Here is a 19,439-nt window from a genome sequence, read left to right on the forward strand (position 1 = left end):
CTTCAGGTTTTATTGCTAAAGCTTAATTGAACAAGCCGAGGTTAGAAGCGGATTGGCTGCTGTGCACAGCTGCATGAGATTCTGGGTGAACCAGCTTTAGTAAATAAACCGCAATATGTCTTATCAGGAGATAAGGGGGGCACTGGAAGAAGAGGCGGGTCAGAGAGGACAGGATCAAACAGCCTTTTTACACATTGCAGAGGATTAACCCTTAGGTTCCACATAACAAGCATGCTTTGCTGCATCTACAGACTGATTGTACTGTTGTGGGTCTAGTAACACTTTAAGGAGACCGCCCATGAGGAACAAAGTAACAGGTTCACTTAACTGCCTCCCCCTCCCTTCACCACGGTCCCTTGCAGAAAGGCGGTGAAGAAGCCCAGTACAAGGTCTGGTAGGCGCTTATACAGGGCTAAGGGTTCTCTCCCCACCCAATGTGACAGCGCTAGTACCTGGCAATTAATTACGTAGTCACCCTGCGCTTCATCATCAGAGACGCCCAATGTCCAGCACACCCCGTGGCTTGTCAGGAGCTGAGCCCAACAGTGGGGGAGGAAAGAGGAATTACAAACCGGCTCAGGAGAAAGGCATTTATGTAAACCTGTTGCCCTGCCTATATGGCAAAACCCCAGCTCAATTTAATGGGGAAATATTCAACTAATATGCAGTAAGAACATTCGGCCCTCACTGTCTGCTTGCTTCTTCCAAGCCTATGAGATATTAGAGAGTAGAACTAGGGTCAAGAACACTGCCTTGGGGCCTGCACTGATAACAAGGAAACTGTTGCAGCTACCATATTTATATTCCCAATGGTTCCCTTTCAGACAGAAATAAAATGGTATCCATGTTGGAGCTTAAGGAAAAATAGATAAATCTAAAATTAAAACGTTTTTTTTTTTTGGGGGGGAAACACTACAGTCAGTCAATGACAGTATACTGGAAATGTTCTATATCCTGTGCTATAAGACAGTTTTGATTAAAGTGTTACTAAACCCCAGATTCACTATATCCGCGCGCGCCCCCCCCCCCAAGGACCCAGCATTCACTATATCCGCGCGCCCCCCCCCCCCCCCAAGGACCCGGCGTTCACTATATCCGCGTCCCCCCAAGGACCCCGCGTTCACTACATCCGCTCCCCTCAGGACCCCGCGTTCGCTACATCCGCTCTCCCCGGACCCCGCGTTCGCTACATCCGCTCTCCCCGGACCCCGCGTTCGCTACATCCGCTCTCCCCGGACCCCGCGTTCGCTACATCCGCTCTCCCCGGACCCCGCGTTCGCTACATCCGCTCTCCCCGGACCCCGCGTTCGCTACATCCGCTCTCCCCGGACCCCGCGTTCGCTACATCCGCTCTCCCCGGACCCCGCGTTCGCTACATCCGCTCTCCCCGGACCCCGCGTTCGCTACATCCGCTCTCCCCGGACCCCGCGTTCGCTACATCCGCTCTCCCCGTGTTCAGTATATCCGTTCTCCCCGGACCCCCCGTTCACTATATCCGCTCTCCCCGTGGACCCCGCGTTCACTATATCCGCTCTCCCCGTGGACCCCGCGTTCACTATATCTGCTCTCCCCCACATACACTAGATCCGGAGTCCCCACATTCACTATAATCCGCTCTCCCCAGACCCCGCATTCACTATATCTGGTCTCCCACAGTGCACAGAACATGGTAATTCAATTATTTTAGTAAATATAAACTGCTAAATACATTTTCTCATCAGCAGTATATAGCAGTCTTGTGGCTTCTATCCGTGTGCAGCTGAGCACTGGATAAAAGCTTTTAGGAGGAATTTTCATTCACCCGACATCCTATGAGGCTGCAGGACCCCTGAACCTCTGTCTGGACAGTGCATGTGATCAGCACAGGGCCTATCGGCACTCTCCCAAGGGGAAAAAAAAAAAAAAAAAAAAACACAAAAAACTCTAACAATAGACACCAAACTGAGCATGTGCAGCTTGACCCCAAGGCTTTGTTTAGCATCAGATGGGTTGGGGACAGTAGAAGAAGGGGAGGATCAGAGGAGACAGGGTCAAACAGCCTTTTTACACATTGCAGACCATTAACCCTTTAGGTTCCAGATAACCAGCATTCTTTACTGCATCTACAGCCTGATTGTACTGTTGTGAGTCTAGTAACACTTTAAGCCGTACATACCCTTTTTGTGACTTTAAAAATAAAAAAAGCTCTCAGTAGAATTCTTTGGCTTGCAGCCTTAGTGCAGTAGAAACAAAATTTATTGCATTAAATACATTTAAAAACAAAATATGCAAGATCCCCAAATCATCCCTTTTGGTCCCATGAGGCATTACATTTCCTAAACATTCAGAGAGCCTGGGGCATTCTTTCAGATTCCCCTCAAGGCCATTCATATTAGTTCTTACACCTTTTGTTGTAAGATAGGGTTGTATGTATGAAGTCATGGGGGTATGAAGTCATGGGGGTATGAAGTCATGGGGGTATGAAGTCATGGGGGTATGGATACCCACCTATTGGCCCGGAGGAGCACCTTGCAGAACACAACATCTTAACATCAATGATTTGCTCTCAACAGCTTGCCAAGAATTGCCCACAATGGAGCACCATGAGGTTGGCAAGTCTCAAAATGCCCAATTTGTCAACAGCAGCATAGAGGGTAGAAGATATTTAAGCACTGTGGAGTAGATTTACTAGAACCAGAGCTCTCAGAATCTGCTGCGGCTGAACATGGGAGCCAATCAGCTTCTTACTTCAGCTGGTTGAATGAAGCTTTGACAATAAAACCTGGAAGCCGATTGGTTTCTATGCAGAGCTGCTCCAGATTTTGCCCGTTTTAGTAAGTAAACGCCTGTGCCTTCAGGACGCTTCTGAGGTCCTCTTCTCGGTCACAGTTTTATCGCAGAGATGAAAGGGCATTCCTCGCCAACGACCTTCAGAGGATGATCAGGAGCAGCTGGAGGAGCTGGAATCAGAGGTGGTCGACTGTCCCATTCTTTGGTACCGAGGGCTATAGACGAGTTCCCCACAACAATTACTACATACCGGTCTGCCCGAGAGGAACCTGAAAAACAAACCAAAAAACTGTTAATTTCATGAACGCTTCCTGGGGTTCCAATATGGAATTTGGTGGGGATCATTCTATTAAAAGGGGCACTTTTTTTTTCGTCCACAGATCTACGAAAGCTGAAGCATCCTTGTCTCTTGGCTGACCTGGGTTTGGGTGGACAAAATGTGAAATGAGAAGCAAAATTCTTGTCTTTCTTAAAAACCAGATTCGTACCCCATGAGTTCTTTCAGCAATTGGGGAAACCATTTTTGTTTCTATAAAAAAAAAAAAAAAAAAAAAAAAAAAGGAAGGAAGAAGAATCCCTATTCTCTCTACTATTAGAGTCATATCGTAAAGTCTTTTTTTTTTTGTTAAGAAACCCTGAAGCAATAATTGCCAATCACCAAAGTCGGATTTAAAAAATTAGTGTAGCTTTAATATGCCATAGCGCCTGTGGTGTTTGAGAATATACACTATTTTGCCCAAAGTATTGGGCCCCCAAGTCTTAGTCCGTAGGGTTCAATATTGAGTTGGCCCTGCCCTTTCCACGCACATGACCTTTAATGGCCCCCCAGTCTTAGTCCGTAGGGTTCAATATGGAGTCTGCCCCGCCCTTTGCAGCTATAACAGCTTCAACTCTTCTGGGAAGGCCGTCCACAAGGTTTAGGAGGGTGTCTATGGGAAGGTTGGACCATTCTTCCAGAAGCACATTTGTCAGGTCAGGCATTGATGTCAGGGGAGGAGGCCTGGCTTACAGTCTCCACTCTAATTCATCCCAAAGGTGTTCTATGGGGTTGAGGTCAGGACTCTGTGCAGGACAGTCAAGTTCCTCCACCCCAAACTGGCTCCTCCATGTCTTTATGGACCTTGCTTTGTGCACTGGTGTGCAGTCATGTTGGAACAGGAAGGGGCCATCCCCAAACTCTTCCCACAAATTTGGGAGTGTGAAATTATCCAAAATGTCACCTTAAGAGTTCCCTTCACTGGAACTAGGGGGCCAAGCCCAACCCCTGAAAAAGAACCCCACACCATAACCCCCCCCCACCAAACTTTACACTTGGCACAATGCAGTCAGGCAAGTACTGTTCTCCTGGCCACCGCCAAACCCAGACACGTCTATCGGATTGCCAGACAGAGAAGCATGATTGGTCCCTCCAGAGAACACATCTCCCCTGCTCTAGAGTCCAGTGGTGGCATGCTTTACACCACTGCATCTGCCGCTTTGCATTGCATTTGGTGATAGAAGGCTTGGATGCAGCTGCTCGGCCATGGAAACCCATTCCATGAAGCTCTCTACGCACTGTTGTTGGGCTCATCTGAAGGCCACACCAAGTTTGGAGGTCTTTAGCTATTGACTCTGCAGACAATTGGTGACTTCTGCGCACTGTGCGCTTCAGCATACGCTGACCCCGCCCTGTCATGTGACGTGGCCTACCACTTGGTGGCTGAGTGGCTGTTGTTCCCAGTTGCTTCCGCTTTGTTATAATCCCACTAACAGTTGAGCGTGGAAAAAAAAAAAAATATATATATATATATATATATATATATATATTTATTTATATATTTAGTAGCCAGGAAATGTCATGGATGGACTTATTGCCCAGGTGGCCACCTATCACGGGACCACGCTTGGAGTCACTGAGCTCCTGAGAGCGACCCATTCACCAATGTTTGTAGAAGCAGTCTGCATGTCTAGGGGCTTGATTGTATACACCTGTGTCCATGGAGGGGATTGGAGCACCTGAATCCAGTGATTGGGAGGGCGGGGCCAATACTTTTAGCAATATAGTGTATGCTATTAACATCCTATAGCTCTATGTTCTCAGCCATTTGAGGCTGGGAAATGGCTGACCGCAATGCCTGTAGGGGTGACTACAGGACAGGTAGCTAACAGTGTTCAGTACAAGAATGGTTGCTGCGATGACTTTCAGAAAGTTAGGTGTTGGCTTTATTTATTTTATTTTATTTTTTTTCAAACCATTGAATTTGGAAGCACCAAAGCTGATCATTGCCAGCGAGAGGGCCTCGACAAAAGGGCATGGAGTTATTGGAAGCCATACAACAGCTGAAGAAACAAGGGTGAAACGGAGGCAGCTGAAGCCATTGCCATGTACAAGATGGAGGCCAGAGCTCGCTCTCCAGATGGCTTCACTGCCTTGCCAAACCCCGTAAGCCCTTGAGTCTAACAGATATTTTCCATGGCTGCCCCTAAGCCAATCAGCTGCAGGCATATGTGGTCGGCCTCTCATCTGCCATCAAATACCCAAACCAAGAAACAGTGGAAAAAAAAAAAAAAAAAAAAAACTGAAAAAGATCTGAGGGAGGGGATTTAAGGCCTTGAAAAAAGGGGAGTGAAGTAACCATAATCTCTCTGGATTTGAGAGCAGTAAAAACCAGAAAGTCTATTAGAAGTCTTCATGCAGCAATCATCCGGGACCCCACGTGAAACCGACGGCGGCGTTTGAATTAAGTGCGGTTCACCTCTGCATATTCCAGTGATGAGGTTGAAATGAAACAAAAGGGAGGGAAAAATGAAACGGAACGCAAAGTACTCTGCAAATCTAACATTTAATTGTTCTGAGGATCGAGATAATCAGACGCAGATCCTAGGCTCCATTGTTTGGTTTTACCCACCGTGACATGGCAAAGCAGAAGGGACCCAAATGCTGACCCAAGTCACATTAACCCTTCTGGTGCCACATGCAAAATTGAACAATTAAAACGATTCAAGAAAAAATAATAATAAATAAATCGCAGAGATGCAAAGGGGGCGAAACAATTTCTGTGTAAATGCCTGAGCATGTGCAGCCGCAGTGAATGATTCCTGTAATGTGTCTTTCCTATAATAGTCAGCTCCATCCAAGGGTCATAAAGCAGTACTTTCCTGAAGTACCCCAGTAATGGAAACACCACTAGATGGATCCAAATATAGATTATTATATTGATAAAAAGTTGCGCTTGGCAAACTAATCAAATTAAATGAAGGCAAAAAACCTGACTGCAGCACTCATTCACACATAGATATCGAAAGACAACTGAAAAATAACCAGTACGACCAGGGGCGGACTGACCGTTTGGAAACTCGGGCACTACCCGAGGGCCCGGGGTCAGTAGGGGGCCCCATGAGATGCCCCTGGTACCTTTTTCATAGGCTTTTTTTTTTTTAGTTTGGGCAAGGACACAGGGGCCCCATGATCCCCTATTGCCCGGGGGCCCCATGCGTAGTCAGTCCACCCCTGGTTACAAGCATCAAATACCTTTTATCAGAGAATTCTTTGTCAATCTCTTCCAGAGAACGTCCTTTTGTTTCCGGAATGCAGTAGTAAATAAATATTATTGCAAACACTCCCATCAAACCATACAGGAGGAAGGTCCAAGAAAGACCTATAGATTCTGTATAGAAAAAGAGAAAAGGAATAGTAATTACACATTCTGCAGCTTGTGCGCACACTTAGTGCAAATGTCCCTTGCACACCGCTTTTTAAAAATGTCCCCCAATGGGTTTCTTACCAATGACATTGAGAAATGTCAACGTGATCAGCAGGTTGGCTGCCCAGTTTAGGCTGTTACAGAAGGCAAATGCCCTGCCTCGTATTTCTGCAGGGTAGATCTCACTGAGGACCAGCCAAGTCACTGGAGGAGAGAAGAAAAAAAGAAAGAAATACTACTATTGAAGGATGTAGATATATATAACAAAAAGAAATACTGCTATTGAAGGATGTAGAAATAATAATAATAATGATGAAATTACATCTTTCAATAGTAGTATTCCTTTTTTCTTTTGAAGGATGTAGATATATAAAAAAGAAAAAAGGAATACTACTATTGAAGGATGTAGATATATAAAAAAAAAAAGAAAAAAAGAATACTAATCTTGAAGGATGTAGATATATAAAAAAGAAAAAAGGAATATTACTATTGAAGGATGTAGATATATAAAAAAAAAGAAAAAAAGAATACTAATCTTGAAGGATGTAGATATATAAAAAAGAAAAAAGGAATATTACTTTTGAAGGATGTAGATACACTAAAAAAAAAAAAAAAGGGAATACTACTCTTGAAGGACGTAAATATGAAACAAAAAAAACCACCAACATTTGTACAGTAGGCAGCCCATAGACCGGAAATGGACACATTCCCTTAGTAATTGCACATTTGCATTTTGCAGGAAATTCTCTTTAAGTAATATTAGTATTCAAAAATGCAAATAAGAGTCAGAACATCCTTCAAGAAAGATGAACCCTAGGTTCACACCTAAGCGTTTTCTGCAGCGCAGTACAGTTAATTTAACATGATTTCCTATGGGACACGTTCACATCTGCGCGTTTTCACCTAGTGCGTTTTTTGGAAAGGGTCAGGGACTTTGAGCGCAAAACGTTGTCTTTTTGGTTCTATAGACTTCAATGGGAATGCTGCAGAAAAGCTTATGTTGCGTTATTTATGCATTTTTACCACGTTTTTGATACGTATTGCATTTAAAATCTGCCTAGCAACAAGAAAAAAAAAAAGAAACAAAAACGCGTCAAAAACGCAAGTGCAAATAAAACGCAAAATGCAATGTAGAAACGTATCAAACATAACCTGCATAGGTCTGAACGTAGCCTATACATGTATATGAGGCAAACCACTTTGCTTGGTAAGGTCCCATAAGATATACTTGGCTAAAGGGAGCGGAGGATATTGGATTTCTTCAATGACTCTTATTGGGGGTTTTTCCTAAGCTGGCCATACACTAGTAGAAATTTGTTGGACATTTTTAATTTTAAGAATGTTCGTTGACGTTTCTAATTGTTGGTGGGGTTGAATCAATGATCGTGTTCCACAGGGACAAGAAAATTCAAAGTAACAGAATGGAAATATTGTTCTTGAAAGAACGAATGTATGCGGTTTTTAACTTTGAATGTTAAAAAGCAAACAAAGTACTATCTAACAACGTTCATCAAGTAAATACTGTATAATAATAATAATAATCAAGTCATGGAATGTACCCCATGCTCATTCAAAAAACTACTATTATATGGCCAGCTTTAGATTGCAAGAATGTATAATAAAATAATTTTAGGCCACCATACAAATCACACAGATATGGAGAACAAAATATCTACCATTTTCAACACACACACACACACACACACACACACACACACACACACACACACACACACACACACACACACACACACACACACACACACACACACACACACACACACACACACACACACACACGTTTCAAAAAGTTTTGAGAACACGTCAACAGATGGCAGCACTAGGATACACGCAAACTCACAGGGAGCACCGACCTTCATAAGTCAGTGTTCCAAAAGACATCGTCCTGTGTACATCAGGAGATGCGCATCTGGTGCTATTTTGACCACATGCCTTACCATGTCTGCCATTTCATCATGGACAGCGAGTTGGACCAAAGAGCGAATGTGAAGTTCTGCGTGAAACTGGGCAAATCTGCCAAAGAGACATTTGACATGATTCGTCAAGTTTACGGTGATGCTGCAATGAGTCGTTCGAGGTCCTTTGAGCGGCACTCGTACTTCAAGAGCTTGGAGAACATCACTGGAAGACAACGAGAGATCATGAAGACCTTCAAAAAAAAAAAAAAAAAAAAAAAAGGAGCTGAACCTCTGAAAATGCCCTCTTCCCGAAGATGAAGATCCAGCGCAAAGGTCTCGGTTTGAACAACATCGCAGAGATCCAGCGATTTGCCCAGTTTCACTCAGAATTTCACGTTTGCTTTTTGTTCTAACTCGCTATCCGTGAGGAAATAGCAGGCGTGGTAACCAAAAAAGGAAAAATGTAAAATCTGAATAAAGATAATTTTAAAAAATTAATAAAATAAAAGAAAGAAAAGCACCAGTTGCACAGCTCCCGATGTACACAGGACGTTGTCTTCTGGCACACGGAGTTATGAAGGTCGATGCTCCCTGTGGCTGTGCGTGCAGATACCACCTTGCAGTATGTATGTATGTATGTATGTATGTATGTATGTATGTATGTATATATATAATATCTCTGCAGGTTGCCTTTTAGCGGTGAATTTTTTTTTTGCTAATAGAAAAGTTCTGTTCATGCAGTGTGACTGTGATGCGACTTTACACTTTCTCGCACTCAAGTAGTAGAGCAGGAACCTTTTTGTGACCAATTTCATATGTTGGGGTTAAGGGCTTTTTAAACAATCCAAGTCAGACAAGGATCAGAATTCGAGAGCAGGCAATGCATTTTCACAAGGCGGGTAACAATGGCTGCCTACGTAGGCCTCTCGCTACAGGTTTGGTAAACCCGTGGCCTGCAGAAATCGAGCCAAACCCTTGTATATTAATTCAACATATCTCCATTCACAGTCAAGCCACAACTCTCTTTCTTAAAATGTATTTGCTTAAGTTTTATTTTTTGCTCTATGCCAAACCCCGTCAGCCCACAAAAGTACCTTAAACCTTAAGTACTTATTTGCTCCACACTTACTTGGTCCAAATCCAATAGAAAAAGCACTTACGAATGCCATTAAACTCAAAAGAGTAATCCAGGTCAACCCAGCTTGACTGGAGAGTGTCTGGTCTCTAGTACGGGATTCTGGGTATTTCTCCGGCTCACTGCTGGAGCGAGATGAATATGTCATCAATGCAGAAGACTGAAGAGGCGACCATGTTGCATTCTTGGAGACGAGCAGTGTGGTGGATCCCTGCATCCTTGTCACTGGGACGCTGTGCTGCGCTTCAAAGGAAGCAGTGATGTCACCAAGGGATTCTACTTTAATGGAAGAGTTTGAGCGGTCCAAGGTTGAATTTAATGGTTTGGGGGATTCACAGCCCTTTTGAGTGTCCAGATTGATGGTGAAACTCGCAATCCCAATCCCGGTCAACGAGATGGTCATCATGGTACATCCAATGAGAAGCAAGACTCTCCGTCCTGCTTTGTCGGCACAACCCATGGCAACCAACGTCGAGAGGACCTTTACAACACCAAGACCTACAGAAGCCAAGACCGCTGAAGAGTTGCTTTGGTAACCCACAGACTGAAATATGGTTGACGCATAATAAAGTACATTTGGTTGGCCGGTTAGTTGTTGGAACAGAACTAGCCCTAGACCTAGAAACGTCCTTGTCCGCATGTTGTCCTTTGAACGAAAGAGGTCAAGGAAAGAGTAATCTCTACTGGAGGAGGTGGACTTGATGTCTTCAGCTTCATTAAGATCATGTAGAGGAATGAGACCATTTGGAGATTCTTGGTCTAAAATGTTTACATTCGGGGGCCTGGATGGAAGAAACAGAATGCTGACGAACTGTACGATAGCTGGCGAAATTGCCAACCCAAACATGTACTTCCACCCCAAGTGTGCACCAGATAAGAAGTAATTCATGCCATAGGAAAGTAAAATTCCAAGTGTAATCCCGGTTTCATAAAGAGACACAAGTGTTCCTCTCTGATGCGCCTTGACAATTTCTGAAACATATATGCAGCATGCCATGGAGGATATGGATATGGCAAAGCCAATAGTGATGCGTCCGACCACCAAAGACCAAAAGGATCTCGAAAATATTAAAACTATGCTCCCCACCAACACCACCACATTGCTGGCCAGTATAGATGTCCGCCGTCCAGATCGGTCAATGAGGACTCCTCCTACGAGCGATGCAAAAAGGGCGCCAATTAAAACTGCGCTCACCAGCGCCTCTTGCTGGAAACAGGTGAGCTGAAAATCTTTTCTCAGTTGAAGTAAAGCTCCAGAAATAATTCCTAGTTCGTACCCAAATATCAGTCCACCCAACAAGGAGACTGTGGCGGATAATAGGAGAGTAACTGGTCGGAGGCCTGGGGGAAAAAAACAAAAATGTGTATAAAGGTCTAAAATTCACTCCATCACATTCGGATTTTCAGATATAGATTTGACTATTAAATTACCAAAATTTTAGAGCAATGCACTTGGTTGCACCAATCCCCCAGGATGGAGGGCTTGTGTCATTCAGTAAAAATAAATATCAACAAGGAGGTAGAACGGGTTACTCATGTATATATGCATATATTCCGATTTTGCATGGTATAAAACAATTGTGCTGCAATCATGTGGTGACACCATGTGGGGAACACAAACTGTAACTTAAGTTTGGGGAAGAAAGGGGAGACCCTTCACCTGGAAGATGTCATCTCTGTCCTAAGTCTCAGTCCCAACAAGGGGATTCAGTAGAAGGCCATAATATGGCTGATAGATAGTTAGGGGGATTTTCTTTCCACCGTTTGTTAATCAGGGACCCTCTAAGATCAGGGAAATTTTCTAAATAAAGGGCCAGTTTTCTTTTTTCAGACTAACATTGGTAATAATGGTCGGAATAGTGCCCCACCATTGGTGTCGGTGGGAGGATTCGTGCCCCACCATTGGTGTCGGTGGGAGGATTCGTGCCCCACCATTGGTGTCGGTGGAAGGATTCGTGCCCCAGCCCCCATCATTGGTTTCGGTGGGAGGAATAGTGCCCCATCATTGGTATTGATGGGAGAATTAGTTCCCCCATCTCTTGTGTCAGAGCGAAGACAAATGCCACAAAAGCCAGATAAAGTCAACCAAAGGGCCACATCCATCCTGCAGTCTGGAGACCCCTTATCTGGAGGATAGATGGTAAGCGTGATTTTATTTCCACCTATGTTTATCTGGGACTCTCCCCAGATGATGCCCCAGCATCAGTGTGATTAAACAATGTCTCAGGCTTCGTTGTCAGTGGAAGTTAATATCGCATAGCACCTGTGGTCAGTAGGAGGGGGAGGAAGAATATTGCCCCATCGCTGGGGGTCAGTGGCGGGAGTGGTGCCCCATCGCTGGGGGTCAGTGGCGGGAGTGGTGCCCCATCGCTGGGGGTCAGTGGCGGGAGTGGTGCCCCATCGCTGGGGGTCAGTGGCGGGAGTGGTGCCCCATCGCTGGGGGTCAGTGGCGGGAGTGGTGCCCCATCGCTGGGGGTCAGTGGCGGGAGTGGTGCCCCATCGCTAGGGGTCAGTGGGAGGAATGGTGCCCCATCGCTAGGGGTCAGTGGGAGGAATGGTGCCCCATCGCTAGGGGTCAGTGGGAGGAATGGTGCCCCCATCGCTAGGGGTCAGTGGGAGGAATGGTGCCCCATCGCTAGGGGTCAGTGGGAGGAGGGGTGCCCCATCGCTAGGGGTCAGTGGGAGGAATGGTGCCCCATCGCTAGGGGTCAGTGGGAGCAGTGGTGCCATATCATTGGGAGGAATGGTGCCGCATAGCAGTGAGAAGAACAGGGTCCCAAGGACCATATAAAAGCAAGCAAAGGGCCGCAGTTTGGAGGCCACTGCTGTAGATGATGTTCTAGTAAGCTGTTGGCATAAGTTCAGGCGTTGTACTTGTTAGTTGTATGTGTCAGTAATGAGATGTGTGTCCTACATACTTTTCATAGCAGATACGTCGATGATATAATCGCTTTGAAACACATTCTTAAGCTACCTGTAAAATGACTGTCATGTTAATTAAAATAATAAGACTAGAACAATAAAGCAAATTGCTGTTGCCGAAAAGTGCCTCACCCATAGTGAAGTGTCGCTCACTTCCAGATTCTTCTCATTTTACATGTCACTGGAAAACAAACATAAAAGAAAATCAATAAATGGGGTATTATAAGACAGGAAGAAAATAACGATTGTGTGTTTTTCGTTATTCTGCATGCTGGTCTCCTATCTAGTGAACAGGTTACTAAAGTTACAACAAATCTTGTGGGACAGAATAAAAATTGGGAAGTGATGTCATCCATTTGTATTGTATTTTTGGATGAAAACTGTACTGATGAAATGAAAATCGTACGATCTAGTATCGTACAAGAAAATTTTTCGTGATCGTCCCTTCGAATAATTTCGGACGAAAGCTGCGTATGTACGATCGCTGTGAAAGTGGTAGTTTTTTTTTTTGTATGCTTTTCCGATCCTTTGTACTAGGCTTTAGAAAGATATCTAGCTGATGAGAAACTTGTACCTTTTTAAAATGCTGATTAATGGTCCTTCTTGTTCATTCCTTGAAATATATCTAAAGCCAAAATGTTTTCATTGGCGGGGGGTGATCAGGGAAGCTGGACTTTTTCTTTTTTTTTTTTTTGCGGTCTTGTATCCCTGTTGGGGAGATTCCTCCATTCTGCTTTAATGGTGATGGAGACTCCAGGTGTAGAAAGCGGCAGGAAATGGTATTGTGATCACACAGGAACAGCAAGTGAGATCCTCCAATGGGGACACCCATTCTAAGGGATTTCCCCTTAGTCTAGGTTCACACCCATGCAGGTTGCTTCTGATTCGTTTCTGCAGTACATTTTTTTTTTTTCTTGTTGCTAGGAAAACTTTAAACGCAAAATGCATCAAAAACATGACAATACGCAATACATGCTTTTCTGCAGCATTTCCCATTCTAGTCTATAGAACCAAAATGCAACATTTTGCATTCAAAAAAGTCCCTGACCCTTTCCAAAAAACGCAACGGGGTGAAAATCCTGCCCAGTGTCATTAGTACAGTGTCAGTGCTTTTTATTTACACTGATCACTGTATTGGTGTCACTGGGGAGGTCAGTGACACCAAGTCAGTTCCCCCCCAGTGTCAGAATGACCGCCGCAGTTCCGCTGCCCAGTTTCCTTAGTACAGTGTCAGTGCTTTTTATTAACACTGATCACTGTATTGGTATCAGTGGGGAGGTCAGTGACACCAAGTCAGTTCCCCCCCAGTGTCAGAATGTCTGCTGCAGTCCCGCTATAAAAGTCTCTGATCGCTGCCACTAGTAAAAAAAAACAAACAAAAAAAAAAACAAACCATATAACTATCACGTAAACCAATTAATTTGCACGAATTGGGATTTTTTTTTCTAGCAAAGACATGGAGCAGAAAACATTTTGGCCGAAATTTATGACTAAATTTGATTTTTTACTGGACATGTTATATAGCAAAAAGTCAAAAATATTGTTTTTTTTTTCAAAATTGATGGGTTTTTTTGTTTTTATAGTGTAAAGAACAAAAAAAAATAATAATACACAGGCGATCAAATACCACCAAAACAAAGCTCAATTTATGGGGGGGGGGAAAGGGACATAAATTTCATTTGGGTGCAGTATTGCACGACCATGCAATTGTCAAGTAATGCAGCACCGTAATGCAAAAAATTGGGGGGGTAAATCCTCTGGAGGGCAAGTGGTTAGTAAATCAACCTCTTTGTATGTCTGTATGCAGTTTGCTGGATTTGCTCCCATGGGTGTGTTAAAGGGAATCATAGCACCTGTGTGAGAAGGCTCTGCTGGATGCAGCAGTTGTCACACAGCAGCAAACAGGATGAGATCGGTTGCTTCCGTCAGGGCCTAATCACATAGGTCTGTATATTCCAGGGCTCCAGATACAGAAAGATAATAGGTTGGGCAAATCGTAGCCTTTCTTAATATAGTAGAGGAGGGAGGTCCAGTAGGACGTATTTGTCATTGTTAGTACCAGGGGCGGACTGACAATTCATGGGGCCCCCAGGAAATAGGTGATCATGGGGTCCTTGCCCAAACTCAAAAAAAGCCTATGAAAAAAGGTACCAGGGGCATCTCATGGGGCCCCCTACTGACCCCAGGCCCTCGGGCAGTGCCCAAGTTTCCAAATGGTCAGTCCGCCCCTGGTTAGTACACACATCTCAAACAAATCTGCCCACTTTTATCTTCATCTACACACGAACACCACAATATATATGGATACATAGGACACAAAGCTCAGGCAGATGCTTTAAATCACATTATTTCTTTTTCTTTTGTTTCCCTTTTTTCCCTCCATAGAGTAGCAGGATTTGCAATCATCCTTGTACATGCAATAATAAGACAGCATAAATATTCTCAAACTTTTACAAAACAGACAAAAGAGGGATCCCATTGTATGAAATTTTCGCACAAACTAATAAAATTGATACAACAGTCTGAAATTTTCACATCATTTAGTAATATGAGCCCCGCGGCGGTGTTAAATTTTGACATTTAGTAATGAAAAAAAAAAAAAAAAGATACAATTGTATCAGATTTTTCCCATGAACTAGTAATAAAGTGGTACAGCACATGGAATCCCTTTTCCTATTCAGAAGTTGTGATTGCAGCCAGACAAAATGAATTGTGAGGTTTTGGCCGTTACCTGGAAGATCTGCATGGTAAACACAGGTGAGGTGCATTCGGTGGCTGGCACATTCCCACACAGTGTCAGGATCAGGCTGGAGGAGGATCTTTGCTTCAGGAAGTTGGGAGGACGTGGCAGGGAAGGGGGAAATAAAACCTTCTCCTCCCTGGTGTGCTGGGAGTGTGATGGCAGCTGTATGAGCGGCAAAACTTCAGCTGATCATAGGCTGCACTAATGGCCCCTCAGCCACATTCCTGCTGGGGATGTGTGCTTCCCCTTCATTCACACCTGCAGTGCAAACTTGTCTGAAGTTTATATTCGCTGCCCCAAACAGCGCGGTCAGATCCTGTGTCTATGTCGCTGTTTATTTTTTATGGTTTTTAAATTGCATGTTTTTGTACGTAACTATAGGAACCATGCATGCCATTCCTTTCCACCTGAAAATCATGGCTGGATCTGGGGGAGTGCTGGGGTGGACTATGTCACCCCAGATATTAGGTGCACCCCCAATGCAGGGATGGGAGAAGTTCTGCCAACAGTAACCCCTGTCCTCTGCCCTACCAGCAGTAACCCTTGTCCCCTGTCCTCCTGACCCCTGCCCTCTGCCCTACCAGCAGTAACCCCTGTCCCCTGTCCTCCTGACCCCTGTCCTCTGCCCTACCAGCAGTAACCCCTGTGCTCCTGACCCCTGTCCTCTGCCCTACCAGCAGTAACCCCTGTCCCCTGTGCTCCTGACCCCTGTCCTCTGCCCTACCAGCAGTAACCCCTGTCCCCTGTCCTCCTGACCCCTGTCCTCTGCCCTACCAGCAGTAACCCCTGTCCTCCTGACCCCTGTCCTCTGCCCTTCCAGCAGTAACCCCTGTCCTTCTGACCCTGTCCTCTGCCCTACCAGCAGTAACCCTTGTCTGCTCTCCTCCTGACCCCTGTCCTCTGCCCTGTTAATCCCTGTACAATGCACCGCTGATCCTGTGCTCTGCATGTCTGACTCTGGTCCTATGCCCTGCTAACCTCTATACTGCTGACCTCCCATCTTCTGCCCCCCTCCCCCATACACGGCCCTGCTAACCTCCCATCTCCTGCCCCCCTGTACACTGCCCTGCTGACCTTCCATCTTCTGCCCTCTTGTACACTGCCCTGCTGACCTCCCATCCTCTGCCCCTTGTATACTGCCTTGCTGACCTCCCATCTTCTGCCCCCCCTGTACACTGCCCTGCTGATCTCCCATCTCCTGCCCCCCTGTACACTGCCCTGCTGATCTCCCATATCCTGCCCCCCCTGTACACTGCCCTGCTGACCTACAATCTTCTGCCCCTCCTGTACACTACCATGCTGACCTCCCATCCTCTGCCCCTTGTACACTGCCTTGCTGACCCCTCATCTTCCACCCCCCCTGTACAGTGCCCTCCCATCTTCTGCTGCCCTGCTGGCCTCCCATCTTCTGCCCCCCTGTACACTGCCCTGTGACCTCCCATCTCCTGCCCCCCTGTACACTGCCCTGCTGACTTCCCATCTTCTGCCCCCCCTGTACACTGCCCTGCTGACCTCCCATCTCCTGCCCCCCCATACACTGCCCTGCTGACCTACAATCTTCTGCCCCCCCTGTACACTGCCCTGCTGACCTCCCATCTTCTGCCCCCCCTGTACACTGCCCTGCTGACCTACAATCTTCTGCCCCCCCCCCCCCCCCCCCCGTACACTGCCCTGCTGACCTACAATCTTCTGCCCCCCCTGTACACTGCCCTGCTGACCTCCCATCTTCTGCTCCCCTGTACACTACCATGCTGACCTCCCATCTACTGCCCCCCCCCCCCCCGTACACTGCCCTGCTGACCCCTCATCTTCCACCCCCCTGTACACTGCCCTGCTGACCTCCCATCTTCTGCCCCCCTGTACACTGCCCTGCTGACTTCCATCTTCTGCCCCCCCTGTACACTGCCCTGCTGACCTCCCACTACGCTAAAAGAGGAAAGATTGATTGATTGATTGATTAATTGATTGATTGATTGATTGATTGATTGATACAGGCAGAGGGAATGGATGAAATACATTGGCTGAGCACAAATAGGGCAGCCATCTCCAAAATATGTCATTAAAGTGTAACTTCACTCTCTCAATCAACACAGACTATTTTTATTCCTTATGCTGCCAGCATCAATAAATAGGAAAGTATATCCTATTTACTTGTTTTAATTTTTTTTTTTACATTTCTTCAGTTACTTTCTGGTTTCTGTGCCTAGGCAAATGATGTCATACATCCCAGGAGTCTTCACGAAGGGACAAAGAGTTCTCAGCTCAGCCTTTGCCTGGGCTAGGGGCAGATTGATTCCAGGAAGTAAATGCTACGTGAATCATCTGCCCTTACTCAAGATGGCCACAGCCAGAAATGCCAATTTCTCAGCAAAAAAAAGAAAAGCTTGGAGACCCGTAGTTTGCTTTGAATATTAAAAATGAATTAAATATATATTAAATAATCAAAATAATAAACATTTTACTAAATTAAATATTTCAGCTGGTGGTTCTCAAGACACTATTGCAAATACTGTTTAGGATACTGATAAGTCATGAGAGGTTGCCCTATACACAAAGTGAATGAGCATGGTAGTCTAAAATGATATGGAGCAAGGAGAAGAACCTGGCCTTGAATGGAAGACAGTCGGGTTCCCCAAGGGATCCAAAAAGATTTGTGAAAGCCTTTAGGCTCTGGTAACCTCTTGCGCATCCAAGGACAGTTACAAGCATGACTCCCAAAGGCAGAGGCCTGATGGGACTTGCAGTTTTGCAACAGCTGGGAGGGCCACCAGTTTGACACCCCTGCTTTAGGCTCTGGTAACCTCTTGCACATCCAAGGACGATGAACCTTCCAGGGAAAGGAACAAAGGCTGAGGCCACTCTTCAGCGCATGAAATGAGGAGCGTAGCTCAACGTGGCCAGAGAAGAATTTTGGATAAACCTCAGCCAAGCAAACTGATATTCAGGACTTGACAAGCTAACGTTGGGTTGGGACCAAAGACATAAAGTTTTTTACAGCATTTACCAATGCAAAAACAAGTGAAAACACGGCCCTTATGTCCGTTTACATCCGTTTTTCATCTGTTCCCGGGGTTTTTTACAGAAGAAAAATAGGGTATTCTTCCGTTAAAAAAAGAATGTTAACAGATGTGCACATTAATGGATGTAAACAGATGACCATTTGTTTACCTGAGCTGGTCCATAGAAGTAGATGGGTGTCTGTTTTTCATCCATAAACAGGTGAAAAACGGACATATGGAACGCCCGTGTGAAAGAACCCTAAAATGATATGGAGCAAGGAGAAGAACCAGGCCTTGAAGAGAAGACAAGGACAGTCGGGTTTCCCAGAAGGATCCAAAAAGATCTGTGAAAGCCTTTAGGCCACATATGTCAAAATGGCGGCCCTCCACCTGTTGCCAAACTACAAGTCCCATGAGGCGTTGCAAGATTGACAGTTACAAGCATGACTCCCAAAGGCAGAGGCATGATAGGACTTGTAGCTTTGCAACAGCTGGGAGGGCCACCAGTTTGACACCCCTGCTTTAGGCTCTGGTAACCTCTTGCACATCCAAGGACGATGAACCTTCCAGGGAAGGGAACAAAGGCTGAGGCCACTCTTCAGCGTGTGAAATGAGGAGCGTAGCTCAACGTGGCCAGAGAAGAATTTTGGATAAACCTCAGCCAAGCAAACTGATATTCAGGAATTGACTAACTGAAGTTGAGTGGAGACCCAAAACATAATTAAGAGATTTGTTTACCAGAGAGTCTTTGTCAATCAGATGGTTAGGAGAGGAGGTCAGAAAATCCAACACTAGAAGTGGATTCCATTGGTTGGAAGTCTTGTTTTTAGTGGCAGGATTCTTATAACTGCTTGACGGAAGCAAGAAAGGAACTCCTAGGAGGTTCTCTGGGTGTAGGGTGGCCACCTCATCCTTTGAAACTCAAACACATATTAAGGACACGGGTTCTGCGGATGATTAAGGTGATAATTAAACTGACTTAGAGACTTATCTGCATTAAATTATTCACAGACACCGTGTTCAGGTTTAAAGGGATGAGGTGACAACCCTACTCTGGGTACCTAATGAACTCAGTCATCAAATATCATTTCCTGGAAGCACCATCCATGAATCAACAGAAGACCGTGCCTGCATGGAAAACAAGGTCCTCAGACCCACTGCCAGGAAAACACAGAACTACCATAGAAGCCAAAAAGATATATAGATTGCATTTTTATAGTACAGATATCAGATATGAGTTGATCCCTGTTGTGGAATGTTTTTATAGGA

At 45.3% G+C, this 19,439-nt stretch overlaps 1 protein-coding gene across 1 annotated transcript; it reads right to left on the bottom strand.

Annotated features, from left to right (window-relative positions):
* Positions 1-2,217: 2,217 nt before the first annotated feature.
* On the bottom strand, positions 2,218-15,279 carry SLC2A10 (solute carrier family 2 member 10). Its single transcript, XM_089660504.1, has 6 exons — positions 15,160-15,279; positions 12,561-12,609; positions 9,501-10,847; positions 6,534-6,656; positions 6,281-6,416; positions 2,218-3,038 (listed from the first exon to the last, which is right to left on the bottom strand). The coding sequence occupies exons 2-6, from the start codon at positions 12,562-12,564 to the stop codon at positions 2,921-2,923; spliced, it is 1,728 nt and encodes a 575-aa protein (XP_089516630.1). The 5' UTR covers positions 12,565-12,609; positions 15,160-15,279; the 3' UTR covers positions 2,218-2,920.
* Between the last annotated feature and the right edge of the window lie 4,160 nt (positions 15,280-19,439).

Source organism: Staurois parvus, unplaced genomic scaffold (assembly GCF_062004578.1).
Source record: "Staurois parvus isolate SC_StPar_1 unplaced genomic scaffold, SC_StPar_1.0 ptg001251l, whole genome shotgun sequence".
NCBI lineage: Eukaryota > Metazoa > Chordata > Amphibia > Anura > Ranidae > Staurois > Staurois parvus.

Coding starts and splice junctions, on each gene's coding strand:
- SLC2A10 (XM_089660504.1), bottom strand. Junction 6,657..9,500: donor TTCTATTGGATTTGGACCAA/GTAAGTGTGGAG, acceptor TCTCTCCTCCAG/TGACTTGGCTGGTCCTCAGT. Junction 3,039..6,280: donor AAAGAATTCTCTGATAAAAG/GTATTTGATGCT, acceptor TTTGTTTTTCAG/GTTCCTCTCGGGCAGACCGG.